We start from the raw sequence: 23,449 nt of genomic DNA on the forward strand, positions 1-23,449 counted from the left end.
TATGTGTTGACGTATTTTAATTAAAAACAAGTCTACCACAACCGCTGAAATTGGCCTCCGAAATTGCATAAATTCATACCTCAATAATTTGCTCATTTCAAATGAAATGTCCCAATTTTCTCGGCGACATCGTATTCCGAATTCAAAAATCTACAACTTTTGGTAACATAACCTTATCCTTAGAACCAGTAATTTTTGAGTTCCCGAAAATTGCCCCTTTTGGACTTCTAGAAGTTTTTATTATTATGTCAAAATGACATTTTTCATGACTTCTAACATTTTCTCTAGCTGAAGGACGCTTATCGCAACTTGCAGTTTACGTTTGTCATAGATATAAGACAAATAGTTTCTGAGTTTTCAAATTTTAGTTGGTTTAACTCAACGTGAATTGAACGTCAGTTTATTGTTATTTTTAATTTTTTTTAATTTAAAAAGGTGATAAAATTAGGAAGAGAAGATTATCCTTTGTGTAAAAATAATTGTTTCCATATTTTTTATTATTTCCAAATGTTACGTAATGTTGTCATTTTGACATTTTTCATGAGTATTTTTGATTTTTGAACATTGCCAGCCAAAAAGGGACAATTTTCGGAGACTCGGGAATTGCTGGATCTAGCATAGGGTGACATTAACAAAACCTGCAGATTTTTGAATTCTGAATGCGACGGCGTCGAGGAAATTGTGGCATTCCATTTGAAATAAGCAAATTATTAAGGTATGAAGTTATACAACTTCGGAGGCGAATTTCGGCAATTGTGGCGGACTTTTTTAAAATTAAAACACGTTAAAACGGAACTTATTGGGTCCTATTTGAGCCCCAGAAGGCTGATTTCAAAATTAATAAACGATTATCGCACAATACCGGTTTTTGTAGAACCTTGAAGTTGTCAAATTTTTCAAAATAACCCTGAAAGGGTAAATTTTAAAGATAGGACATTTTACCCAAAAAATTGGGGGGTTCCATTTAAAATAACGAAGTTATATATCATCACACTTTTTCGATCCACCCTGTACAGTAGAAAGTAATTTCTGGAAATACGCCTTTACGTGCTGTATAATCTTTCAGAAAAACAAAATTGGTATCTTTATTGGTATAAAAGAAAAGGAAATTTGGCGCACTATTGTAGGACTCTGTATTTGTTTTCATTTATAATTAGCACACGAAGTTGTGTGTGATTACCACCTTAGCGAGGAACTCGTTGTTGAATGAGCATTGAGATGTGAATCAGGTTTTTACTTAAATTTTATTTTTGAAAATTTGGTTCAATCTGAGTTTTATTAGGCTCTGAGTGATTGTCGCGTTATTTAAAAACCATCACGACCGCAACAGCAAACGCTCAACATCTCCCAAGTAGAGATACAAGTGGCGAAGCATAATATCCAAATATTGTAAATACTTCCGAAGTATTCGCTAGTCTTAAAAGCAAGGATACGAATGCAAAACAAAAATAAGGAAGAATACGAAAGTATGTTTTGTGATAGTGCATAGAAATGTATCCTGAGTTACGGACAATTTTGGGGAAATTTGTAAATAATCCATTTGGTATAAAGAGAAACTTATGAAGAGATACACTCAAGTCTGTATATTGTAGATTTTGTAACACGCCCCCAGGGGAAAACCAAAAGTTCCGAAAGCTTTCTAAACATTCTCTGAAGTTTCTGAAATATTTACATAAAATACAAGAACATAAAAAAAAGAAAATATGGAAGGTATATAAGGGTGCACCACATCATCCCATATTCTGGCCGCAGTCCTGCTATAGGAAGCCCTGCGGCACGTCTGTGTCTTTGCCTCGCCGACCGACCATCACACTCGAACCGAATCCTGCTTTCAGTTTGGCTAGAGAGCACGTATCGTCCCCAACTACCCTTCTGTTCCCGTCAAAACACCCCACATTCGAGAACACGTGCCAAAATGTCGAAATTCATCACTCGCGTAACTTATTCTTAAGATGTAGGCGATTCGTGACTGGTCATTTGTGTACGATGTGATTGTTTTGAGTCGCCAGAGGCGGACTGTTTGAGTAAGAAGACTGACCGTTACCTGGATTTTAGATAGAGGAAGAGTGCGGATTAATGGCGGAGAATCAAATTGCACAGGTATCTGCATTTTTTTTAATTTTAACAAGACTCGAATCGATGTGTTTTACTGAGTTATACTCATTTATGGGAAAATCGCTGTCTATTGTAAGTTGCAACGGAGAGTAGATGTGAATGGGAATCAATTATCCTGCCGCTGTCAGCCTCAAAACCTGCTGATAATATCCTGGACAGTTTCCTGAGGGCTGGCGTTTCAGTGCCCTTACTGTGTGGGAATAAGACATATTGCCGCCACGTCCAAATCTATCGTTTCTTTATATTCAAAGAATATCTGGTTAACGGATTGGTCTCCTTTTTAGGGACACCCTGTATAACTGAAACTTTCATATGGTTTATAAGTAGTCCGGTTAGAAAGGCGGAAAATTTATTTATTACAGTTATTTACATAAAAGAGTACGAAAGATGATATCTTTGATTTGTTATTCACTTCGAATCGCTCGAACAAGTGGCAGACAGTCTAGTGTGAAGGATTAAATGAAAGAAAAACTCATAGGAAATGAACCAACAACCCATTTACGCACTTACTAATGCTGACAAGTAAAGTTACCATTACTGTATACGTGCGATAAAGTACTGCATCTCTCACTCAGATCAGTGTGACAAAATATATTTTACTATATGGGTTTGAAAATAAAAAAGAAATACAATCTTAATAGAATGGCTACTTGTACCAGTGTTACTCACAAGGTAACTGTCTTGCGATTAATTTCTTACAATTTCGACACAATACTATTCAATTTCACTACAGACTACATAGTCTGACTAATTAGCAAAACGCGTGAATGACTTTTTTTTTTAATATAAAAATTCTAGTATTTTTAGTATAATAAACATTGGTGATGCATGTATTGGGAATTTGGAAACTGTAAGGGATACGTAGGCAGTTAAATGGGCAATACAGAAAATGTTATAAGAAGCTTATATCCGGTTTAAAAATTGTTTTAGCTTTTATCGTTTTCTCGAGAGAAATGTGAGAACGGGAAACATTGGAGAAGGCACTTTAAACTTTGCTCAATAGTTTCGCCCAAAGTCGAAAGTGATTTTGGATATAAACTCTTATTTAATAGGCGTTCCCAGTTTTTCATTTTTGTATATAAATTTCTTGTAAAATTTTCTAAACCTTTTCTCATTTAGTCATATCTGCCTAACTTTAATTTTCATGATTCCAATACATTCATTTCCAACCGCACTGTGTACATTGCCTTATAACAAAGACCGTCTATCACCATTGAAAATTAATTAAGAGTTTAATCATAATTATTAATGGTTTGTTATCCTGTTTCATGTAGCCTTTCACAAATAAGCTTTAATTTTATATTTAAGTGTTTTCAAATGTAAAATATTTGAATATTGATTTTATTTGTGATTTAAGTAGAAAAAATCACTTGATAAAAATGGTGATTTATATCAACTGCAACATTCAACGCTGGCCACATCTCTCCAAGATTATAACTTGAATAAATATGTACAGGATGGTCCCTAAGTAATGGCGCACAGAGTAATGGAGGATACTTTACATAAAAATAAGACAATTTGAGTTATGAACCCTACTTTGGAGACCGCTATTAATTGAACTACAGCGTGTTTAACTTTCAGTTTTTTGTAATTTTCGTTTCGAATAACTTATAGTTTTTTCTTATTTCTTCAAATTTAGCACTTAAGGGTAATTTGACGGCTAGAATTCAGATTTAATATTTATTTGGTGATGTCAGTTAGAGGGAGCCACTTCGCTCATATTTTGAATGTTTAACTTCGCATAATTTTTTAGCCCTTACTTTACCAATTCGGTGATTATAAAAGTGGATTCTTCCAAATTTTTTACTTAAAAAAGATAAGCTTCTCAAAAGTCGTCAAAGTTGATATAAAGGCATGTCTTAAATTGTTTCTATTTTGATTTATAGGGCATTTAAGTTTCATTTTTTTTTTCGATTTTCATTAATATTTCTTAAACCATTGTTCTTTATAAAAAAGCATCTGAAGAGGCCAAAAAGCTAATAAAATACTTAAGGGAGTAAATGAGATTCATATATAAGATCTAAAAATGTCAGAAAAAAGTTCTAATTTAAAATATAGGCAGGAAAAAGTAACTCCCTGTAGAGTATTTTAAATAAAGATTATTTCATTTTGTTCGTAATGCCAAAATGATTGTTACTATGCATTTTGAGTTATGGTTATAAATGACAGGGAAATTAATGAAAATCGAAATAAAAATGGAACTTCAACACCTTGTAAATCAAAATGGAAGCAATTTAAGACATGCCTTTGTATGACGTTTCTATCTTAAAATAAGCTCATGATTCATTTACTCTATTTTTTACTGTCCATTAAGAAACACCTTGTATATTTCGATCGAAACCGAGTCCTCCGATAGTCTCAATTTATGGTATTGTTCTCAGTCGGTTTCGCACACCAAGGTCGAGACCATGATAGTCTCCAGCGATCTAGAAGGACTGGATGTAGCAAACAATTGTTGACACGTCATCAAGATTGGTTTGACTGTTTTTTAACGGAAGTCCGCCATGTATTAGTATTTTTATGATGTCATTTTGTCGTCAGATGCGATCAGCACCGGCGCATCTGCAAGACGTAAAGTGATTGTGATGTCACTTCCGCCGATTTCGTAACCGAGGATTAGTATCCAATTTGCCAGAAAGACCAGAAAAAATTGTAAGAATGAATGTTACGTTGATTTCTTCTAGACGGTTGATAATTTCGACAGTTGATAGTAGCTGCAGTACTTAGACTATTTTTATTTTGTCTTAAATCCGATAAATTGCCAGCAAGAATAGGAAGTAATCCATAAAATTAGTAAGCCAGTTACTTGCCCAATATGTATACAGGGTGTCTTTGAACTACCTAGCCAAACTTTAGGACGTACACATCACATGCTATCAAAACTTAAAGCTAAAAAATTTCGGAAAATTCAGCCCACTTGGAGGAAATTTTATTTTTTTATTTTTGAGGACTTGTCGTGTTTCGTAATTTAACTGCCCCCGTATCTTCCTTCGCATTGCCGCTACAAAAGTTCCACTAGTACCATTCCACCAAAACCATTTAAATTTCCTATTTTAAACGACAATTGTCAGTTCCTCTTATTCGTACTTTATTGACTCTTCAGAGGTCTGAATCGAAAACCTTTTTATTTCTTTGTTTTTGTTAAATTCTCAACTGACCAAAGTTCCCCATCTTATATCATTTCGCACTTCATGCAACACATCTACGCCCAAGTACGTTTCTACTGTTGTACCATTTTTAAAGTTTATCTTACTCTTCGAATAGTGAAGTAGGTGTCAGTTATTGAAAACCACGGGGACGGAGAAAAACCGTATTGATGGCATTTAGATAAGAAAATACGGCAAGTTCTTAAATATATAAAAATGGAATTTCCTCAAAGTGGGCAAACTTTTCCGCAATTTTCTAGTTTACATTTTTGGTAGCATTTGATGTGTAGAGTCAAGTCCTAAAGTTTGGCTAGGTAGTTTAGATGCATCCGGTATACGAGTGTACCGAGGTACGTACGTAAATAAAGTAGCTATTAAACAGATGGCCATGATGTTAACATTTCGATTTTTCTAATTTCCATTTTTAACCAAATAAAAAAAAAATTGTCATTTTCAGATTTTATCAGTAGTCTAAAAAATGTGCTTTACAACCGATTCCAATTTTGATAACAGAATCATGCCATCGCGCTATCATTTAATTAATCCTGAACATCACTTCTCCTGCACATCAGTGCAAATTAAGCGATCAACCGTGAAATGAAATAATTACAAACGCAGAACGTGAGGTTATCTTCCAAGTTTACCGAATTCCGTCAACGTTTTATACTTTTGTGAGGAAAATGAAGAGTATAAAAAGTGATTACGAAACTGGAGGCAGCATCGCAAATGGCCCCTGGGAGCGAAAACTTTGCCTTATAACATTTCCATCCATCCCCGTTTTCAACTTGTGCTGTCGCCCTTTTCCGTTTGATATCCCCTTGAAAACTTTTTTCTTGTTTCAGTCAATTCGGACCGTTCTGGTTTTGTCAGGATCAAAGAACAAATTTTTAGCAAAAGCTCTTTTAAAGCGGAAGTGTTTGTTATGTAGGAAAACTGAATTTTCGCGAGTAATGCTTCATTTCCTCAAAGCCTTTGCTATAGATTTTGATATGGGTCCACCCAGTGGCAGCTCATCATTCTTTAAACCATCTTTCAACGTCTAAAGAAGTAATTAAAAGTTTAAACCAACACAGGCAAAGAGCTTATCTGTTACTTCGAACTTTCCTAAAGTTTACTGCTTCAACCAAAAAGTTTTCCCGTACTTCCGAACCCACATAAGCAGTATTAATGCGCACTTTATACATCCGAGCTAACTGTTTATAGTTAACGAAGTTATACAACAAATAGAGCTAAGCTAGACCAACAAACAAGTTACGAAACAAACCTTAATGCAGTTTGTGTTAGGACTCGGCAAAACTAGCTTTTCTATACAACCCACGTTAAATTGGATTATCTACTGTTGGGGCGTTGATAAAGTATTTCCTTATTGGTCAGTTTAGCCCTGATGGCCAGTTAAATGTAGCAAAAAGCGTTCTTCTTCCTTTGAACTATGTGATTACAGTGATCGAATGAGTAGCAATCGTCCTATTTTCAGTTTTCGCCTTGTGAACTACGTGTTGAGTGAATCCAATTTACCTACTGTTCAGACACTACCGCAATTTTCAATTTTCATGGACCATGGAGCGAGGCACATCATTTACAGTCACTATTGAGGCCTTTGTCTAAATTACAAAAGGTTTCCTATTAAGGTTTCCGTTCCATTTAATTTGCAACCCTTTTGCTGAAAGAGAGAAGGATTTTTTGGCGAATGATGGATTTATTCTTTAAAGGATGTTTACGAGATTTATGTACGGAAGGAAAACTCTTTAGGGATGTTTGTCTTGTTTGTTTCGTTACTCAGTTGGTTGTGGTTCGCACCAAATAAAATCATTGTCCTGAGACATCTTTTGCCGGATTGGAACCGCCTTTAAATTCACTTAGCGTTGATCATTTATATATAAAATTCTACATCCCGTTCTCTCTTAATAAAGGAAAAGCCTAAGAAAAGCCGTCTCGTTCGTCCGACCGGGTCTGATTAACGACATTTGACGAGGGTCATATTATTGGCAAAGTTCCTTGGACGTTATGCTAATAAAGTTATCCACTGATACAACTTAATCAAATGATTTATTGCTTTCCCTCTAAAAACTTTTTTGATTATAAGCGTTTAGAATTTAATTATCGGCTTCTTTGCCAGAGACTCTGCTTCAGAAACAAATATTATGTTGAGCTGTTTTGATGTGGAATTTGGCGAATTTGATTGAAGCCCACGCATTTAAGCATTCATGTACCATTACTCTAGTGCCGCTCTAGCAGTATGCACATATCGTCATAGAATCAACTAGCGTTGCTCTTAATTAAGTCTCATGTTTGTTCACAGAGCAAATTGTTAAGCTTCTGCCTGTCTGTGTGCTGAACTATGATTGCGTACTAATTTAAATTACATGGCTGGAAGTGTTTGCCCGGTCGTGCACCATAGAGGCATGAGCGACATCGAACACGAGACATGAAGTAATACTTCGTGGATAAGTGTTTCAGACCAACATTTGATTTTAGATATTTTGATACTTGGTGCCAAATCGATACGATTTGCGCCATATACACTATTAGCGAAAACCATATATACAATTTATGTAATAAAGTTCTTCTGATACAGTTCTCACATACTTTGAATTGATCTATTTCTAAAATTTACTGCCAGTGTTAAATGACTTTCCAAATAGAATTTCAAAGTTTACGTATAATACATATTACTAATTTAAAAAAAAATAAAAAAAACTTACAAAAACTTTTAATATTTTGCATGATAGCCCTTTGCTCGAATTAGTACAGCACATCTTTTGGGCATAGGGTCCATGCGAGGGGGGGTTCATTTCGGTGAAAAGAGTAAATTATCAATACTAGATTTGTCAATGGAGGACCAAAAATTACACATGTGTTCAAAAACTTTCTTTAGATTTTTACGTTTTCTTTTCAACATATATTTTTCACAATCTCCCATCGATTCTTGATCGGGTTTAGATCCGGAGATTGCGAGGGCCATTGAAATACTTACACTTTCTTCTCATAAGAAACTCTTACTAATTTTGGTGCATGTTCAGGATCATTATCATGCTGAGATTGGTGCTCTAATGACATTACTTCTTCACCCCCCACACTAGCACTGATCCATTGCCGTGTTTCATTATTGGCAAAACATTTTTTTGTTAGTTTTTCATTAAAAGGTTTCTTACATGCATTATTACGTCATTATCAAATGAGTTCATTTTAGTTTCGTAACTAAAAATCGCCCGCGTCCATCGGCCCATGATCTAATGCAAGTGAGTATGAACACATTTTACACGCGCTTTAACAGTTATTCGTTGGCAAAAGGGGTTTACATGTTGCCGACTGAAAATATTATTTTCAGTCGGCTATTACTAACCTGAACTAATCTTCTAAGTGTTCTGGGACTGACTTCTAAATCATTGTTAGACACTATCGTATTCTTGATTAGAATATATTATATATATCGAGTGTTTAATGCCCATTAATAACATATATAGGTTGCTGATTGAAAAAACAATGTTGACCTTGAAATTACCTTGATGACGTCATATAAGTTAGTAAGAATTTCGGCATCTTGTTTCCCCTTAAATGTCGAGCAACTTCGATTTCAAACTTGTTTCTCTAAAATTAATAGTTACCCAGATATCTGCCTGTCTCAAGTTAAATGGGCCACATTGTATATAATTTGAAGGAAAGATAAAAATGGATTTTGTTTAGAGGTGTTAATAATTTGTCTCTCAATTCTTCTAGTTGTCAACTTTAATCTTCCTGAATTTTCAATCGATATTATGGACCCAGAAACTTGAGATCATTTTATTATTTTTGAAACAATACACCGCTAATTTGTAAATTTCGAGCAAGACTAATTTGTTTTATGCCACTGGTATAAAGGTTCACAATTTTATTTTTAACATATACTAAGGAAGTTGTTCCTCACACCATTTCTTCAATTAATAAACACTCCGATATTAATTCAAAACTTAAGTGAAAGATTCAAATTTACGGACAGAATAAAGTTTTATTTATAATGTTTCTATATTTTTGTCTAATGAAATATGTATTTTTGCATTGTTCGAATTTGGAAGGGCCCAAAATGTTTATAAGTATAAGCAAATGTGTCATTCGATTTGCGAAAAATATTATAATTTAACACTATCCTGAATTCTTACACATTAAAGAGACTTTTTGCTATATATTTATTTTCTTTCTATAATTTTGATCAGTCTTCAAGTAATATTTGACGTGCAACGAGACTTAAATTTGAGTTTCATGCATCTGAAATCCGACGTCGGATTGTACCCAGTCAATTTGAGAAAATCCATACTGAATTCATAAAAATTCATCAGAGTTTGTTATATTATTTATACACATTTATATAGGCTATCCGGAAAGGTTATATCATAAATTCTAGAGATTATAAACAAGGCTAAAAGAATTGTAGCAATTCACATTAAAAAATCCTTGTGTGCTTCTTTACCAAGTTATTCTCTTTCAATTTCTTTTCCTCTTTATCAAACTTAATATTTGTTCTGTAGTTTGAGCAGTTTTGGTGTTTCTTAATCGCCAGACTGTGCCACGTTTTGGTTTAAGAGAATCTGATCCAGAAATCATTGAAGTATAATAATATAAATTTAGCATTTCAAGATACCAATTTGTTGCACACTTTTATCAATTCGTATAAAAGTTCTCTATCTGGAATTCGTCGATTTGGAAAACAATTGGCATAGCAATGAACAGCTTCGACAGCACTTCCTTTTGCAAATCTGAACATTAAATGCATATCTGTATACTCTTTGTTGTTAAACTCCATGATATTAAAATAACTTTTGCTATCGATCTGACTTATACCAAACTGGAATTATTTAGTAAAGATTTTTTTTTCTTTGGAAGATGTTAAGAAAACTTCAGACAATGTGTAACAATTCGTGGTGAACTAACCTTAATAGGCTCGAGAACTTTCGCCGTAATGCCTAGTTTTTTGTAGATTAAACTGCTATTTTATTTTAATTCAAATTTTTGCATGTGTGATATACGTATGTTGATAATAAAAAGAGATCTTTTCAAAAACGGTACAAGATATTGATTTAAGCTATATACAGGGTGTCCCATTTAAAGTTGGGATTGAAGTTTACTCAAAAACAGTACGTTGTATAAAAAAAGTTTCAAATAAAAACTGTCCAGTAAAGAGGACATGTCGTGAAGACAATTACTTTTAGCCAAAACGTCGTTTGAAGGGTATTTTTTTTAAATGGCGACCAGGTATTTTTACAGATCCTTGTATACCTTAAAAAATGAATATCTTTTATTTAAACAATTTTTTATCAGACTTTTTACTGCAGTCATCTTTTATTTTTGTCTAATTTTTGAGATAATCAAAATTATTACGTTTTTTTTTTCTAAAAAAGTTTTGGAATAATGGCATATTCTGTATAAAACTCATAACAATCCTTCTATCTAAGCAAAAAAAATATTTCTATGAAAAAGAAATTATATATTTTGAATTTTGCAAATTAATTTAAAATCCTGATTTGACAAACGTATGGAAGCAAATGCTCAAAAGAATGTCTTTTCTGCACCAAACATGTTTCAACTCCTATTCAAAAAGAATTATTTACTCTGCGCAATATCTCTCCGTTTATTAATTGATATGCATTTTTTATTCTCCTTTTCATATCGTCTGCAGTTGATATTTCTATATAAACTTTGTCCTTTATAAAACCCTAAAAGAAAAAATCTAGTGAGGTCAGATCAGGAGATCTAGGAGGCCAATTCACTGGATCGCCCCGTCCAAGTCATCGATCTGTATACATTTCATGCAGAAACTCACTTAGACTTTCTAGAAAAATGTGCGGGATAACCGTCATGCTGATACCACATCACTCGTCTAATCGGAAGTGGAACGTTTTCTAACAGTTTCGGAAAGTTATTACTCAAGAAATTGCGATACATTTTTCCATTCAAATTTTCTTCAATGAAAAAATGTTCAATTAAGTATTCTCCAAAAATACTGTATAATGGTCGTTGAAACCACTGACCATTGTCTTTGATATTCAACTTCTCTAAGACAGTGTGGGTTTACAGCACTCCAAAAATGCGGATTATAGCGATTCACTGGACCATGGTTTATGAATGTGGATTTGTTGGAAAAACAAAACGTTGGAGAAAAATTTGCATTTTGATTGAATTGCTACCTTGCCCAATTACAAAAATTGACTCATTTTTCAAAATCAGTTCCATGGAGTTCCTAAGGTAAATAAATGTAGTAAGAATGGTATTTATTCAATTTCAATATTTTTCGGACACTTGTCTTTAATATATTTGGGTCAGCAGCAATTTGACGACAACTTGCACGGGGATCGAAGGTAACAGCTGCAAGAACTGCTATTTGATTGCCTTCATGTCTTGCTCTTCGGGAGCGACTTCGTTTTTTTTTTGTTTCCAACGTTTCCGTTTCTTTGAAATTTTTAATGACTGTTGAAAGTCGTTCAACAGAGAACTTTTTCATCCGGAAATCTTTCAGCATAAACTTCTACTACCCGCCTAACATTTCTTCCAGTTTCTCCATAAATAAATACCATTTCTAATTTTTCATCCCAAGTGTAACGATCTATTTCAATTGAATTTTGAAATGAAAAGAATCATTTTTAAATTATTTCACTCAAAACAATTAGATTTATTTTCGAAAAAAGAATATCGATTTCCTGTAGACCTTCTTGTAAGGTAACTCTAACGAGAGGGAATTTAAGAAAATATTTTATTCATAGAAATGTATATACATATATATATTTTTTTTTTATTAGATAGAAGGATTATTGTGAGTTTTACACAGAATATGCATTGAAAAACTTTTCTAGAAAAAAATGCAATAATTTCGACTATCTCAAAAATTTGACAAAAATCTGTAACAAAACGACTAATAAAAGAATTGTTCAAATAAAAGATATTAATGTTTTGAAGTTATACAAGATTCTGTAAAAAAAATAGGGAGTTGCCATTTGAAAAAACACGTTGCTCTTGAAATTATTTTAAATTTGACGTTTTGGCTAACAGTCACTATCTTCATGAAATGTCCCTTTTCCCACCGGACAAGTTTTATTTGAAACTTTTTTTCATACAATATTCCGTTTTTGAATAATATTCAATCACGGATTTGAATGAGAAACTCTGTATGCCCTTTTTTGTCGGAAAACTATGAAACCAAGATATGAAGAAATTCGGATTTCGTCAATTAAAAAAATTTAATGGGTTTGAACGTGAAACTTTGACTTCCTCTGTATAAGGAAGATACCTGGAGCATCTGTTTATATTAAAATAAGCACGATTGTGAGTTATTTAAACCTCCCAAGGTCCATTGTTACCATAATGATTGTTTGAAAGTTACAACAAAAACACTTTATTTAATAATTTATTTTAAGGAGGAATAACTTGGTAACGAAGGATGCTAGGATTTTTTTTTTGCATTGCTTTAGCCTTCTCTAAATCATCTAAAATTTATGACATGACCTTACCGAACACCCTGTATATAATTTTTGTTATATTCCTTGTTTTTGTCTCTCAACCCATTATAATATCAAAGTTAACTACTAATGTATATTTTACGGTCGTCGAATATAGCGCACACGAGACTGATTTTAGACTTAGATGCACATTCCAATGGTAGTTTATCAGAAATTAAACCCAAAATTCCCCATGACAACAACAACAGATCTTTGGTAAATCAAACAAAATTGCATTCGAAACTTCCAAAATCTCCCTGAGTGAAAACCGTTACGTTCAGTCATGCCTATGTCTTAGGCTGGCCATTTTCCATCCCTAAGGAGATACAATACGATACGAGGATCGTTTTGAATAGAGGATGCTCCAGGGGACTGAATGAAACCTGAAATCGTTGCTTATTTACGTTTTGGGGATATTCAGTAAAGTTAGCCTCTGAAAACATCTCATCTTAATGGGGGCTTCTGTTTATGTGATGCGGACAATATTTTTGCTTGGCGTACATCTGAAAATCTGGTTTTAGGATGCTCATTTGATTTTTAATCTTTGAAAGATCTAAGAGAATAATTCCAAAATATACAAGGTGATTTTTTAGCTTGCTGACAATGTGAGATAGATGAAAGGTGAGGACATCTTAAGAAAAAAGCTTCAAATAGACACACATATGTCCTATTTTAAATACGGTGACGGAAACATAAATAAGAACGACTTGAAAATTTCAAAAAAGTAGATGCATTGATAAAAAAAAGACTTTAGTAGAAGCGTCAAGATGTTTCTTCATTGAGATCAAATTATTTTTGTATTGTATATTTTATTATAAAGAAAAAAAAACGTTTTACAAAAAAATTAAAAACATATTATCATGGACAAATTAAGTAAGAGCGACCGTCCTCATATTTAATTATCGTATTAGAATATTCTTAATATTTGACATTTATTAAATTAACTGCAAAACACTCTATCCGTACATTTAAATGCATATTAACATTTCGTTGAATAATCTTTATTTTTAATTACTTCTGGACAACGTCGAGGTGATGATTTTATTAAGTTTTTGTGTCGTTCTTGTGGTATTGCATACCAAATCGGTTGAATTTCTTCATACAATTGAAACAAATTTGTTATGTGTTTATTCCTGAGGGCTTGCTTTGCATACCACCACAAATTTTCAAAGAGATTCAAATCCGAATTGCAAGCAAGCCAATTAACAATACGAATTTGATATTCCATTAACTAGTCCTTTACAATTTGTCGGTGTTGGTTTGGGACCGTTATGACGCTGGAATTGTTAGATAACTAGTAGATTTTTTCCTCGTACGGTAGAATCGCATTTTTAAGGATATCTAGATATTTATGTATATTCAACATACCATCGGTTTTTACTATCGGTTTTACAATACGTCATGCCAAGATATACAATCCTACAATTTAATGTTTCCTCCCCCGTGCTTGATGGTTATTGTGGTATATCTTGAATTGAATTCCGTGTTAGGAGGTCGTCTAATATAAGTTCGGCCATCAGAAGTGAACCTATTAATATTAATTTAATCCGATCACAGAATATGCCTCCATTGTGTAGTTCTCCATTCGATATGACTCTTCGCACATTTCAAACTGGCGGTTCTATTTTTTCTTTGTTGTTATAAAGGTGTTTTTCTGGAAACTCTTCCAAATAAGTCATTTTTGTTCAAGCGTCTTCTAATTGTTTTTGTAGACACTGTGTAAGTTTCAATGTTAAACAATTCCTTTTGCTGTTGATTTGATGTGAGTTTTGGTTTTTGTTTTGCATGAATTATCATTCTTCAAATCTCTTGGTAGTTTTTCTCTCTCATTATTTTTCATATAGGGTTTTTTAACGTTTGGTGCAAGTTAAAATTTAACTGTGTTAAAATTCTTTGTTTTTAAACAATCTAAATGCTCGGCAATTTTGCTATAAGACCTATTTTTATTCACTAATGATGTTATTGCTTTTCAAAAACGAGAAGCACTATGTTGTTTTGTACCTATTTTGGTTTTTGTACATATGTCTGATCTAACGCACAAGAACCAACAAACAGAACTAATAACAATATATTTTCAAATCGTTCTTATTTATTTTCCCTGAAGAATTGTGTTTATTGCGCCGTACGCTATGTTTTCATTAACAATATTAGAAATGTTCATCGGAAGTGAATATTTATTTAACTAAATCATTGTAATAAAAGATTTTTTGATATTCCAATTATAGCAAATTAGTGTTTTATGTTTTATCATTGTTCATATTTATGTGGGCCCCACTGTATATTTTATTTATTTAAGGACTCAGAAGAATTCAAAGTTTTCTGCATATTACCGATTTATTATTAAAATTCACACAAATGAGAGAGTTAGAAGCGATTATATCATAGCAGTTGCTCAAAATGTCCTACTTTTGCAAGAATACATGCTTTACATTTCATCTACCTCCCTTTGTCGGTGAACTAAAAATCCCTTTGTATACAGTTTCAGTCTCCAAATTGGAATAAATTCAGTAAATTAAAGACATTTTTTTTTATATAGCCATATATGTCGATTAATATTTTAAATTGCGCTCTTTGTGATGTAAGAAAATTTTATACAGCGTGTCCTAAATTTGGGATATGACGTCATTGACTATTCTTTTTAAATGGCAATGCTAATTTTTTTATGAGTATTCTTAAAGGGCATTTCAAGTTACACTTGCGCATAAAGTGCCACGTTTTTATACAATTTCAAAATGGCATGCTAAAAAGCATTCGTTTATCGTTTTTTGTCAAACTGGGCTGACGCCTTACCACAATGTTGAACAAGTAAAAAGAGTACCATTGCATTCCAATTGTATACAGCAAGGATATTTATTAATTCATCATTTTGTGAGAAACATCGTTTGTTCAAAAAGAGACTAAAATGCCGTGTTTAGCGAAAACCCACAAGAATGAAATTTTAATGATGATTGGATTCGGAGATAGGACAAGAACACAAAATGAAGTTACTCATTTATTTAAAGAGGAGTATACTAATTTACAACCTATATCGCAGAGTACCGCAAGCAACATTGAAAACAGTTTGGGGAAAATGGGCATTTGAGAAAAACAAGCAATCAGCGTCAGAGTGCGCTCAATGAACAGGTCAAAATGAATGTATTTCTCTCTGTTCAAGAAAATCTACATATCTGCACTAGGCATATAACTAGGGAACTCGAAATTAGCAAATTTTCGGTGGCAAAAATTCTTAACGCCCTAAAATTTCATCCTTATAAAATGAGAATCCTCCAGGAACTCACCGAAGATGATTGGGAGAGAAGATTTCTCCATTGATAGACCAATGATAGATCTACTAGACAGAAATGTTCTAAACATAGAAAAAGCGCTGTTTTTTGATAAATCGACGTTTATGTTAAATGGTGAGGTAAATCGTCCAAATTGTCATTATTGAGCAGACAAGAACCCACACTGTACGAGAGAAGGCCACACTCCAACATCTAAAAATAGTCAATGTTTGGCCAGGGATTGCTGATGATCGAGTAATTTAAACTCTTTTTTTCCAAGGAAATTTCAATGGAGCTGGATATTTAGAATTTTTGCAGGAGGACCTAGTTCCGAATTTGGTTACTCTGTTTCCGAATCCGGTTAATGGCGATGTCCCGAATAGAGACATCTGGTTTTAACAAGACGGTGCGCCTTTTCATTTTCAAGACCTCTCCGTGAGTATCTGGATGTCGTATTTCCAGGCGGATGGATTAGTAGAAGAGGACCTTTTGAACGGCTACTCAGCTCTCCGGATTTAATAGCTATGGACTATTTTTTATGAGAGTACTCGAAAAGCAAAGTTTTTAAGACCAAACCGGAAGACATTGAGAAGTTGCAAGAACGAACAAGACAGGAGTGCAGGCTTATTTCCGCCGAAGTAATTAGAAATGTTCAAAACGAGCTTCTGTTCTATTTAGGGTATTGTCAGATAGTAAATGAAGAACATTTTGAGAATTTATTGAAGAAAGATTATTGAGTTGAAGCAGATTTCTTAATTTTTCGAATTAGTTTGTGTTCGTTAAATATTTTTTAAACGACAAGGAAGAAAAATTTGGCATTTTGTACACATGCGGAAGTTGACATACTCTCTGAGAATAGTCATAAAAAAGTTGGGATTGTCGTTTAAAAAAAATAGTCGATGACGTCATTTCTCCTACTTAGGACACTCCGAATAAAATTTTCTTACATCAATAAGAAATCGTCGTGTCCGAGGATATTTCTGAAAAAAAAAACTGTCTTTCTCTTCTCAACTTATTCCAAGTTAGAGACTCGCCGTGTCCAAATCGAACGTGCACAGTCGGGCCTCAGTTATTATCATTAATATTGGTTTGAATTTTACGTTGTTGATAACTCAATTATTTTTAAATGCACACTTTATGGTATGTTTAGACTAAGAATTGGGGTAATAGGCTGCCATTTACTAATGCCGGGTCATTACATTAATTAAGTTTAGTGGATATAAAATCAATAAACGATATTCTTGTCTCAGACGGAAGGGTGTGTCATAGACTTGTGGCAACCGTAAATTTGCCCTGGAATATTGCACTAACACTGCACCCGTCATAAATGCGAATAAATCAATCGAAAGTTTGGAAAGCGATTTGTGGCCATATCTTAATTGTTACAAGTTCCATTAATCGGTTAGGACGATTGTAAAAGTCTCAAATTGTAATTTATTGGAATAAGAGCTAAACATTGATGTCTCTATTCGAAAACCTCCCCGTTACATAATTACTCTGGGAACGTTTGTTTTATTCAACTTTCAAAACTTCTATCGTAACATTATAAAGTTTGCAGGGTTTTGTAAATGATAACACCCCCCCCCCCCCCTCCACGTCCCCCTCCCCCCAAAGAGTGCGAAAAGGCAAAGCGACAAAAGGGAACTTTGCGTTAAAGCGTAACTAGGGTGTAAGATAATTATTGTCGGCAGTTTCGAGCCTTTTAAAGTTTTAGCATATTCAAATACTTGATGAAAATGTTAAACAACGAACGTTTAGTAGCTGGTTAAAATTATTGTTTAATTTCGTTCTTGCACGAAGATAGGAAGGATTTAGGACGTTTTACATTGTAGGGAGTAGCTACCGCCCAGGAAGTAAATGAGACTAAACTGCAAGCTTTGGGGACGTTTTGATCAAGCGTTTAATGAGCCATAGCAAACTTGAGTAAGCACTGAGTTCGAACAATTGTAACTATCAGCAAAGACTGAATTTATTATTTTTTTTTTTTTAATTTCGAATGGAGTTATCGGTCCGGTTTCATTGGCTAAAGTACGCATGTGCGTTCTTAATACTTTTGACTTAGTCGTTGAAGTTATATGGCCGTGGAGGGGAAGGCTCATTCTGCAGGGGATCTTGTGAGTGATGTCAATCCCGGAAACGGAAAGGGGAGGGCTGATGTTTCTAAATGCTTCAAATTCCATTTTAGTCGGCCTCAATTTAATAATTTGTCCGAATGATGGGAAGAACACTCGATAAACATGCGGGTCCAATAACACACTGTTGTCCCTCTCCGCCATGTCTGTCATTCCGAGGAAGCGAACACATTAAGAATCGTCTGAAAGGGGAGCTTCTTCCTTTAGCATTAGCCTTTCTGTGTCATTTCTGTTCCTTTTCTTCGCCATTCAAATTTCTATTCAAAAGGACAGTTCAGCTTTATGATGAACGAATATTCTCGACGAATTCGTCTGGAAACTAATTACTAAAAACAGTGAGTTAGCCAATTTCCAAGAATAATGCTGCTCTAGTCGTTTGTGGTCATTTAACGCGAGGTCCATATATGTCGATTGTGTCAGGGGGTGCCCAGTATGAGACACTTTCCTAATTTTACGTGCCGATACGTTGGGAACCCGAAGAGCTGCTGCATTGGAGGTGCAGAAAAGAAGGTGATTTCGAAACAAACATTTTTCTATGCAGTGGGAATCTGCGGGTAGCCGATTGACCTTCCTCTTCGGGATGTCTTGTATGAACACTACTACGATTCCGATCTACTGGATTAAATTAGAAGGGTCGCGATTTGCCGCAATTCTAATAGCTTCGTTCCGAGATTTTTCGGCAGCTTCGCCGTTTCACTCGTAGTTCTTGCTTTTTTCATTAAAATCCGATTGAATCTCTTAGCCTTTCAGTTTTGTCCTAGGGTTTAAGGGGTAGAAAAGTCAATAAATATCGACTTTCTCTAGCAACAAATTGGAACTCATTCGATACGTGCCGACCTCCGTTATCACATCTTGTTTCTTTACCTCCCGTTCCTCAAAGAGGAAATTCGTTTGTTTTTACTAAAAATTTCCGTACGTTGTAGATATACGAGTACCCAAGGAATGCATTGTCGGGGTTTAACGTAAAGTTCTTCCTAAATCGCTTGTTTGACAATGTGCGATAAATTTTTATCTCTTTAAAATTTTATCGCCTGGCTTATGTTATTTATTAAATCCAGCATTTGCCAATTGACTTGCGGAATATAAATAATTTCTGCCGCATTTTGGGTCCGCGGTTTACACTCTACCGGATTATTTTATAAAGCGTAATTCATTTTTCCCGCCGGTGGGTGTCAGATGGTAAATTCCACACTTTTTGCCCTTATTTCGTTGCTACACCGCATCGGTTTAACGACCCGTGGATTTTGCGCCGTGTTGTAGAACGAAAATCAAAGTCCCATTTCGTGTATCTTTTTCGGTGGTACTTTTTTAAGCGGTTCTAAATTACCCTTTTTGGAAAAAAAATTACGACGTGTCGGGGCGAGATAGTTTTTAATTACAACCAGCGAACAAATGAAATCCCTGGGTGTTTCGCGTGAAATAGTGTTCGTGTGTATAACATATTTCCGTGTGAAGCGACGGTCTTTTTCTAAATATTTATTGCCATGGCTTGAAACAGACATCTAATTAAAAGTTTCGCCGTGGCTGAGTAGGAGAATCGGACGTATAACCTTGCGATTTAATGCCCTTAATCCCGGAAATTTATTTCAAACCGGGAAAGGGATTGTCACCAACTTTAACTGTGGGAGTAGTGCAACTTCTTAAAAAGGAAGACATTAGAATTAAGTACTTGTGGAATCGTAAATTGTATTAAGTATTCATCAAATTGTAACACGAATTTTCACTTATGCTCAATTTGAGTTTGAAATTTCAAGTATGCTCAAGTTGCTCCGCTCGAAGTGCAGAGCAAACAAATGTGTAGCGTTTGCGTGCTCTCATTGTTCCAGTCGTAATTTTTTGTTTGAACTCATTTCAAGTGGGTTGAAGAACCCACCAAAATAACGAAGCAACTTGAAAAATTACCCAAGATATTCCAGTCAATCGCACTCGATTTCCGATAATAACTCGATACTCCGAACGGGCCTTTTTTGTTCAAATTTCAGTTTATTTATAATTGATGACTTTTGCGTGCTCGCACTATTAATCTTGGCCATGGAGCCTTTTAAAGGAATAATGGGAAACGGAAATTCATGTGCTAGGAAGAAAAATTAATGTATGTGATCGCGCGTTTGAAAATTTTAGAGCGTATTGGAGTGTAAATCAGTAGCGACGACATTTTTCTACTCCCGCTCAATCGTGTATTTTAAAAAAGACAGATTTATTTATATCTCAGGTTTTGTGTCTTGAGAATTTAGTAGCTAGTTAGGAGCCGGCTGCGAAGCTTAAAGTAAAATTACTTTTACCATTTTGACTATAAATTTCCCTTCAGCCTGATTCAACATCAGACCCTAACCATTATCTGGAGGATACGTTCAGCAGAAACCAAGACACCTCGCAAAAACGATTGTTCGCCTTTTTGTCAGTGTTCATTTGCTATTCTCACCGCAAGAGGGCTTGTACGTCTGCTAGATGCGCCATTGATTATTTATTTAATTGGATCGATTGTATTCAGAGACTAAGTTCCGTTGGGGCTCTAGGTAATGTTCGTAATTAATTTGTCATCAATCACGTCGATACGGCCCCACACATTTTTGCTTCATCGTTACTGAAAGCTCATATTTCCGAAACGCTTTTGGTCGTTATTCGTGACCAAAAAAATTCGTTTATTCTAGTAGAACCATTGACAAGCACTAATTCATCAAATGTGTTCATTTTCAACACACTGCACCGATAGCTGCAGCTTTGGACAGTAGTTGAAACAATTGTGCTGCGATGGTAAGCGAAGCCAAATCAAGCCGTTTGCACTGGGGAGATTTGTCCTGTGCGATGTTTTCTAGGCCACCATGTATTTACAGCGATGCAGTTCGATAAAAATATGCAACTTGGTTAAATTCCGGGCAATTGCATTGAATGATTTTGGTGATATTAAATTAAAAATTAAATAGGTATTTAAAGAGCTTACCAGTTAATGAACATGTTTGTAAGCTTTCATTCAATCGTCCTTGATCGTTCTATTCTGTTCAAACTTCAAAGAACGAAAGGGGAGTAGCAAAATGCAAATTTTCCGCTGTTGAACTTTTGCAACAGTCCACTAAATCCCTCCAAAATGCTCTTTTCACTTGTCGGCAATTGATTAGAAATCCCGCAGGTATTTCACCATGTACGTACATACGTACGTTTATATGAAAAATGCACGGTATTTCGACTGCACTTAAAGAATTGAATGCTCATGTTTTATTTTTAGCAACTAAGCTGGATATATGTGAGCTTTCACAAAACATGCACTATGGATATCATTATGGACAATACTGTGTATTGTTTGCTTATAACTGATAATAGCGTACACAGGTTTTTCGTTGTATTTTGCTTGTTTACTGCATATAAAACCTAAGATTTTTTGCCCAGGTTAATTCTTTTAACGTTCGTTGAACAATTTCCGAACAAGCTTCGCACTTTATTTATGATTTCAGAGGTCCAAGTTCAATTTCATACAATTCTTGGGGCCTTACGGCAGCAATACCAGACAGAGCCTTTTCCTCCGTCGCTTTTACTCGCTTATCTTTCTTTGAGACAATGGTCTGAGCGTGTATAAAAATGTATGTGCACTGTTTGTTGATAAGAGTTCAATGTGTATTTTGAATTGAATCTTTCAAAGAGTTTTCGCTTGCTTTCTTTATAGCACACATCCTACAGAAAATTCTTATTCCACCCGTCCATTTATGGTAGTTTCCAATCACAAACATGATTAGATTAAAGGCGATGTTTTCAGTAACTATTCGAGCACTCAAATATTTAACCAGAATTCATACAAAAACTAATTAATATTGCTTATTTGCTGGATTTTAGTTTATATTATATGTTGTCTTACCAGTGAAATATGAGAAAATTCTCCTTGATGTCTATACATACCAAACTCCAGTGAATCACGAAAATTGTATCATTGGGCTTGCACACATTTGGTGTTGGGTATTGTGTGTGCTTTTTTCAATCAGTAGGTATCGATGCCCTGAGTCACAAGTGTTGACGGTAGTACTCGTAGTTCCAGCCTTATCGTGCATCTTTTTAGTTAGTTGAGAACAACTCGTCGACTTCGATATGGGTGATAAGGTTATGTTGAGGTTGGCTGCTATGAAACATCGATATAGACGAGTAAGTTTTGAACGTGGGAGATCTTGTTGACATTTTACACAAGAAAAAAATGCCACAAAATTATTTATTTCTTTCTCACTATTTGACTAAAAAATCGAATTATGTAAGAAGATTCGTCTAAAACGTGGAAGAAATGACGCTTTTTGCAAATGAGCGATCATCGGCTACGTCCACTTTTCAGTAAAGATCAAACTAAGTAACTTTGCGGGCAAATGTTGTTGCTTCTGCGTTTTGAGTCGGCTCAAATGTTTAATTTTGCTGAAGCCCATAAAGCACTACAATATGTGCTTCAACTACTAAATACATATAATTAAATTGTATCGTTTCCTCTTTAAAACTATCCTACCATGTTAAGGAGGTTGGAGTGATTTTGTAAGGGTTGTACCCAACTGATATTAATCTTGTTTGTATGACCTCATTATGTAAAATCAATCTCAACGTGTACATTAGAAATACCTATTTCCTGTACTGGTAATACTCACATCGGATTTTTATCGTAATTAGTTTGAATATAAAACCGTATATTATTATATTCGTATTTGAAACGTCTAATAATGCAAGTAAAAAGTTTTGAGGATTTTGTTTCCCAGTCCAACTACCGTAAGATTATTCGATTTTTTAAGCTCATAGACGATACATAGTATAGGAAAAAACTATTAGTAGCCGTTCCTATGTCTATCAGTTTTCCAGTTGTTGGGATTTCACAACTGGGTTATGTGCCAAACTTAAAGACGTGGTCTCAAACTCATTAGTTCACATTCAAATGTTCGAAATTTGAACCCTTTAAGAAGGACACCCTGTATAATGTTAGATTTTTTAAATCTAAAGTTTTATAATTAAAATCTGTTAAAGTGTTGTTTCTATTATTCACCTTTATCGGTTTCCGAGATATGTAGAGTTTCAAAGCAGGCTGTCGAATTTAAAAACAGCCTGTCCTACCTTTTCCACGGGATTAATTGCTTTCTGTTAATTGTTCGTTAATTCACAGGAAACAATTCTCTCTGAGTAAAGTGTCAAATATGGATATCGTCATCAACAAAGTACCCATTCTTGAATCATTGAAAATGACGTTGTTATACTTTAGTTCATGGAATTTAAAAGTCACTAAAAGTTTATAAACGGTGACCCAATTTTCAGTTCCCACAATTTTATGTTTACGTTTGTTAAATGAATGACTTGATTTAGAATTTCAGTTTTCGTAG

At 34.4% G+C, this 23,449-nt stretch overlaps 1 protein-coding gene across 4 annotated transcripts in view; it reads left to right on the plus strand.

Moving 5' to 3' along the window:
* LOC136343439 (p53 apoptosis effector related to PMP-22) overlaps positions 1-23,449 on the plus strand; it is a 37,895-nt gene that overhangs the window by 7,314 nt on the left and 7,132 nt on the right. The window contains exon 1 of one of the 4 annotated variants that reach the window (XM_066290165.1): positions 1,796-2,100. The exons of 2 other annotated variants lie outside the window; for them this stretch is intronic. In XM_066290165.1, the coding sequence (XP_066146262.1) occupies positions 2,077-2,100 (24 nt within the window). In that variant the 5' untranslated portion in view covers positions 1,796-2,076. Of the gene's footprint in view, positions 1-1,795; positions 2,101-22,059; positions 22,248-23,449 lie in introns of those variants that run through there. One more of the 4 variants, XM_066290162.1, reaches the window with a different exon arrangement.

Source organism: Euwallacea fornicatus, chromosome 14, assembly GCF_040115645.1.
Source record: "Euwallacea fornicatus isolate EFF26 chromosome 14, ASM4011564v1, whole genome shotgun sequence".
NCBI lineage: Eukaryota > Metazoa > Arthropoda > Insecta > Coleoptera > Curculionidae > Euwallacea > Euwallacea fornicatus.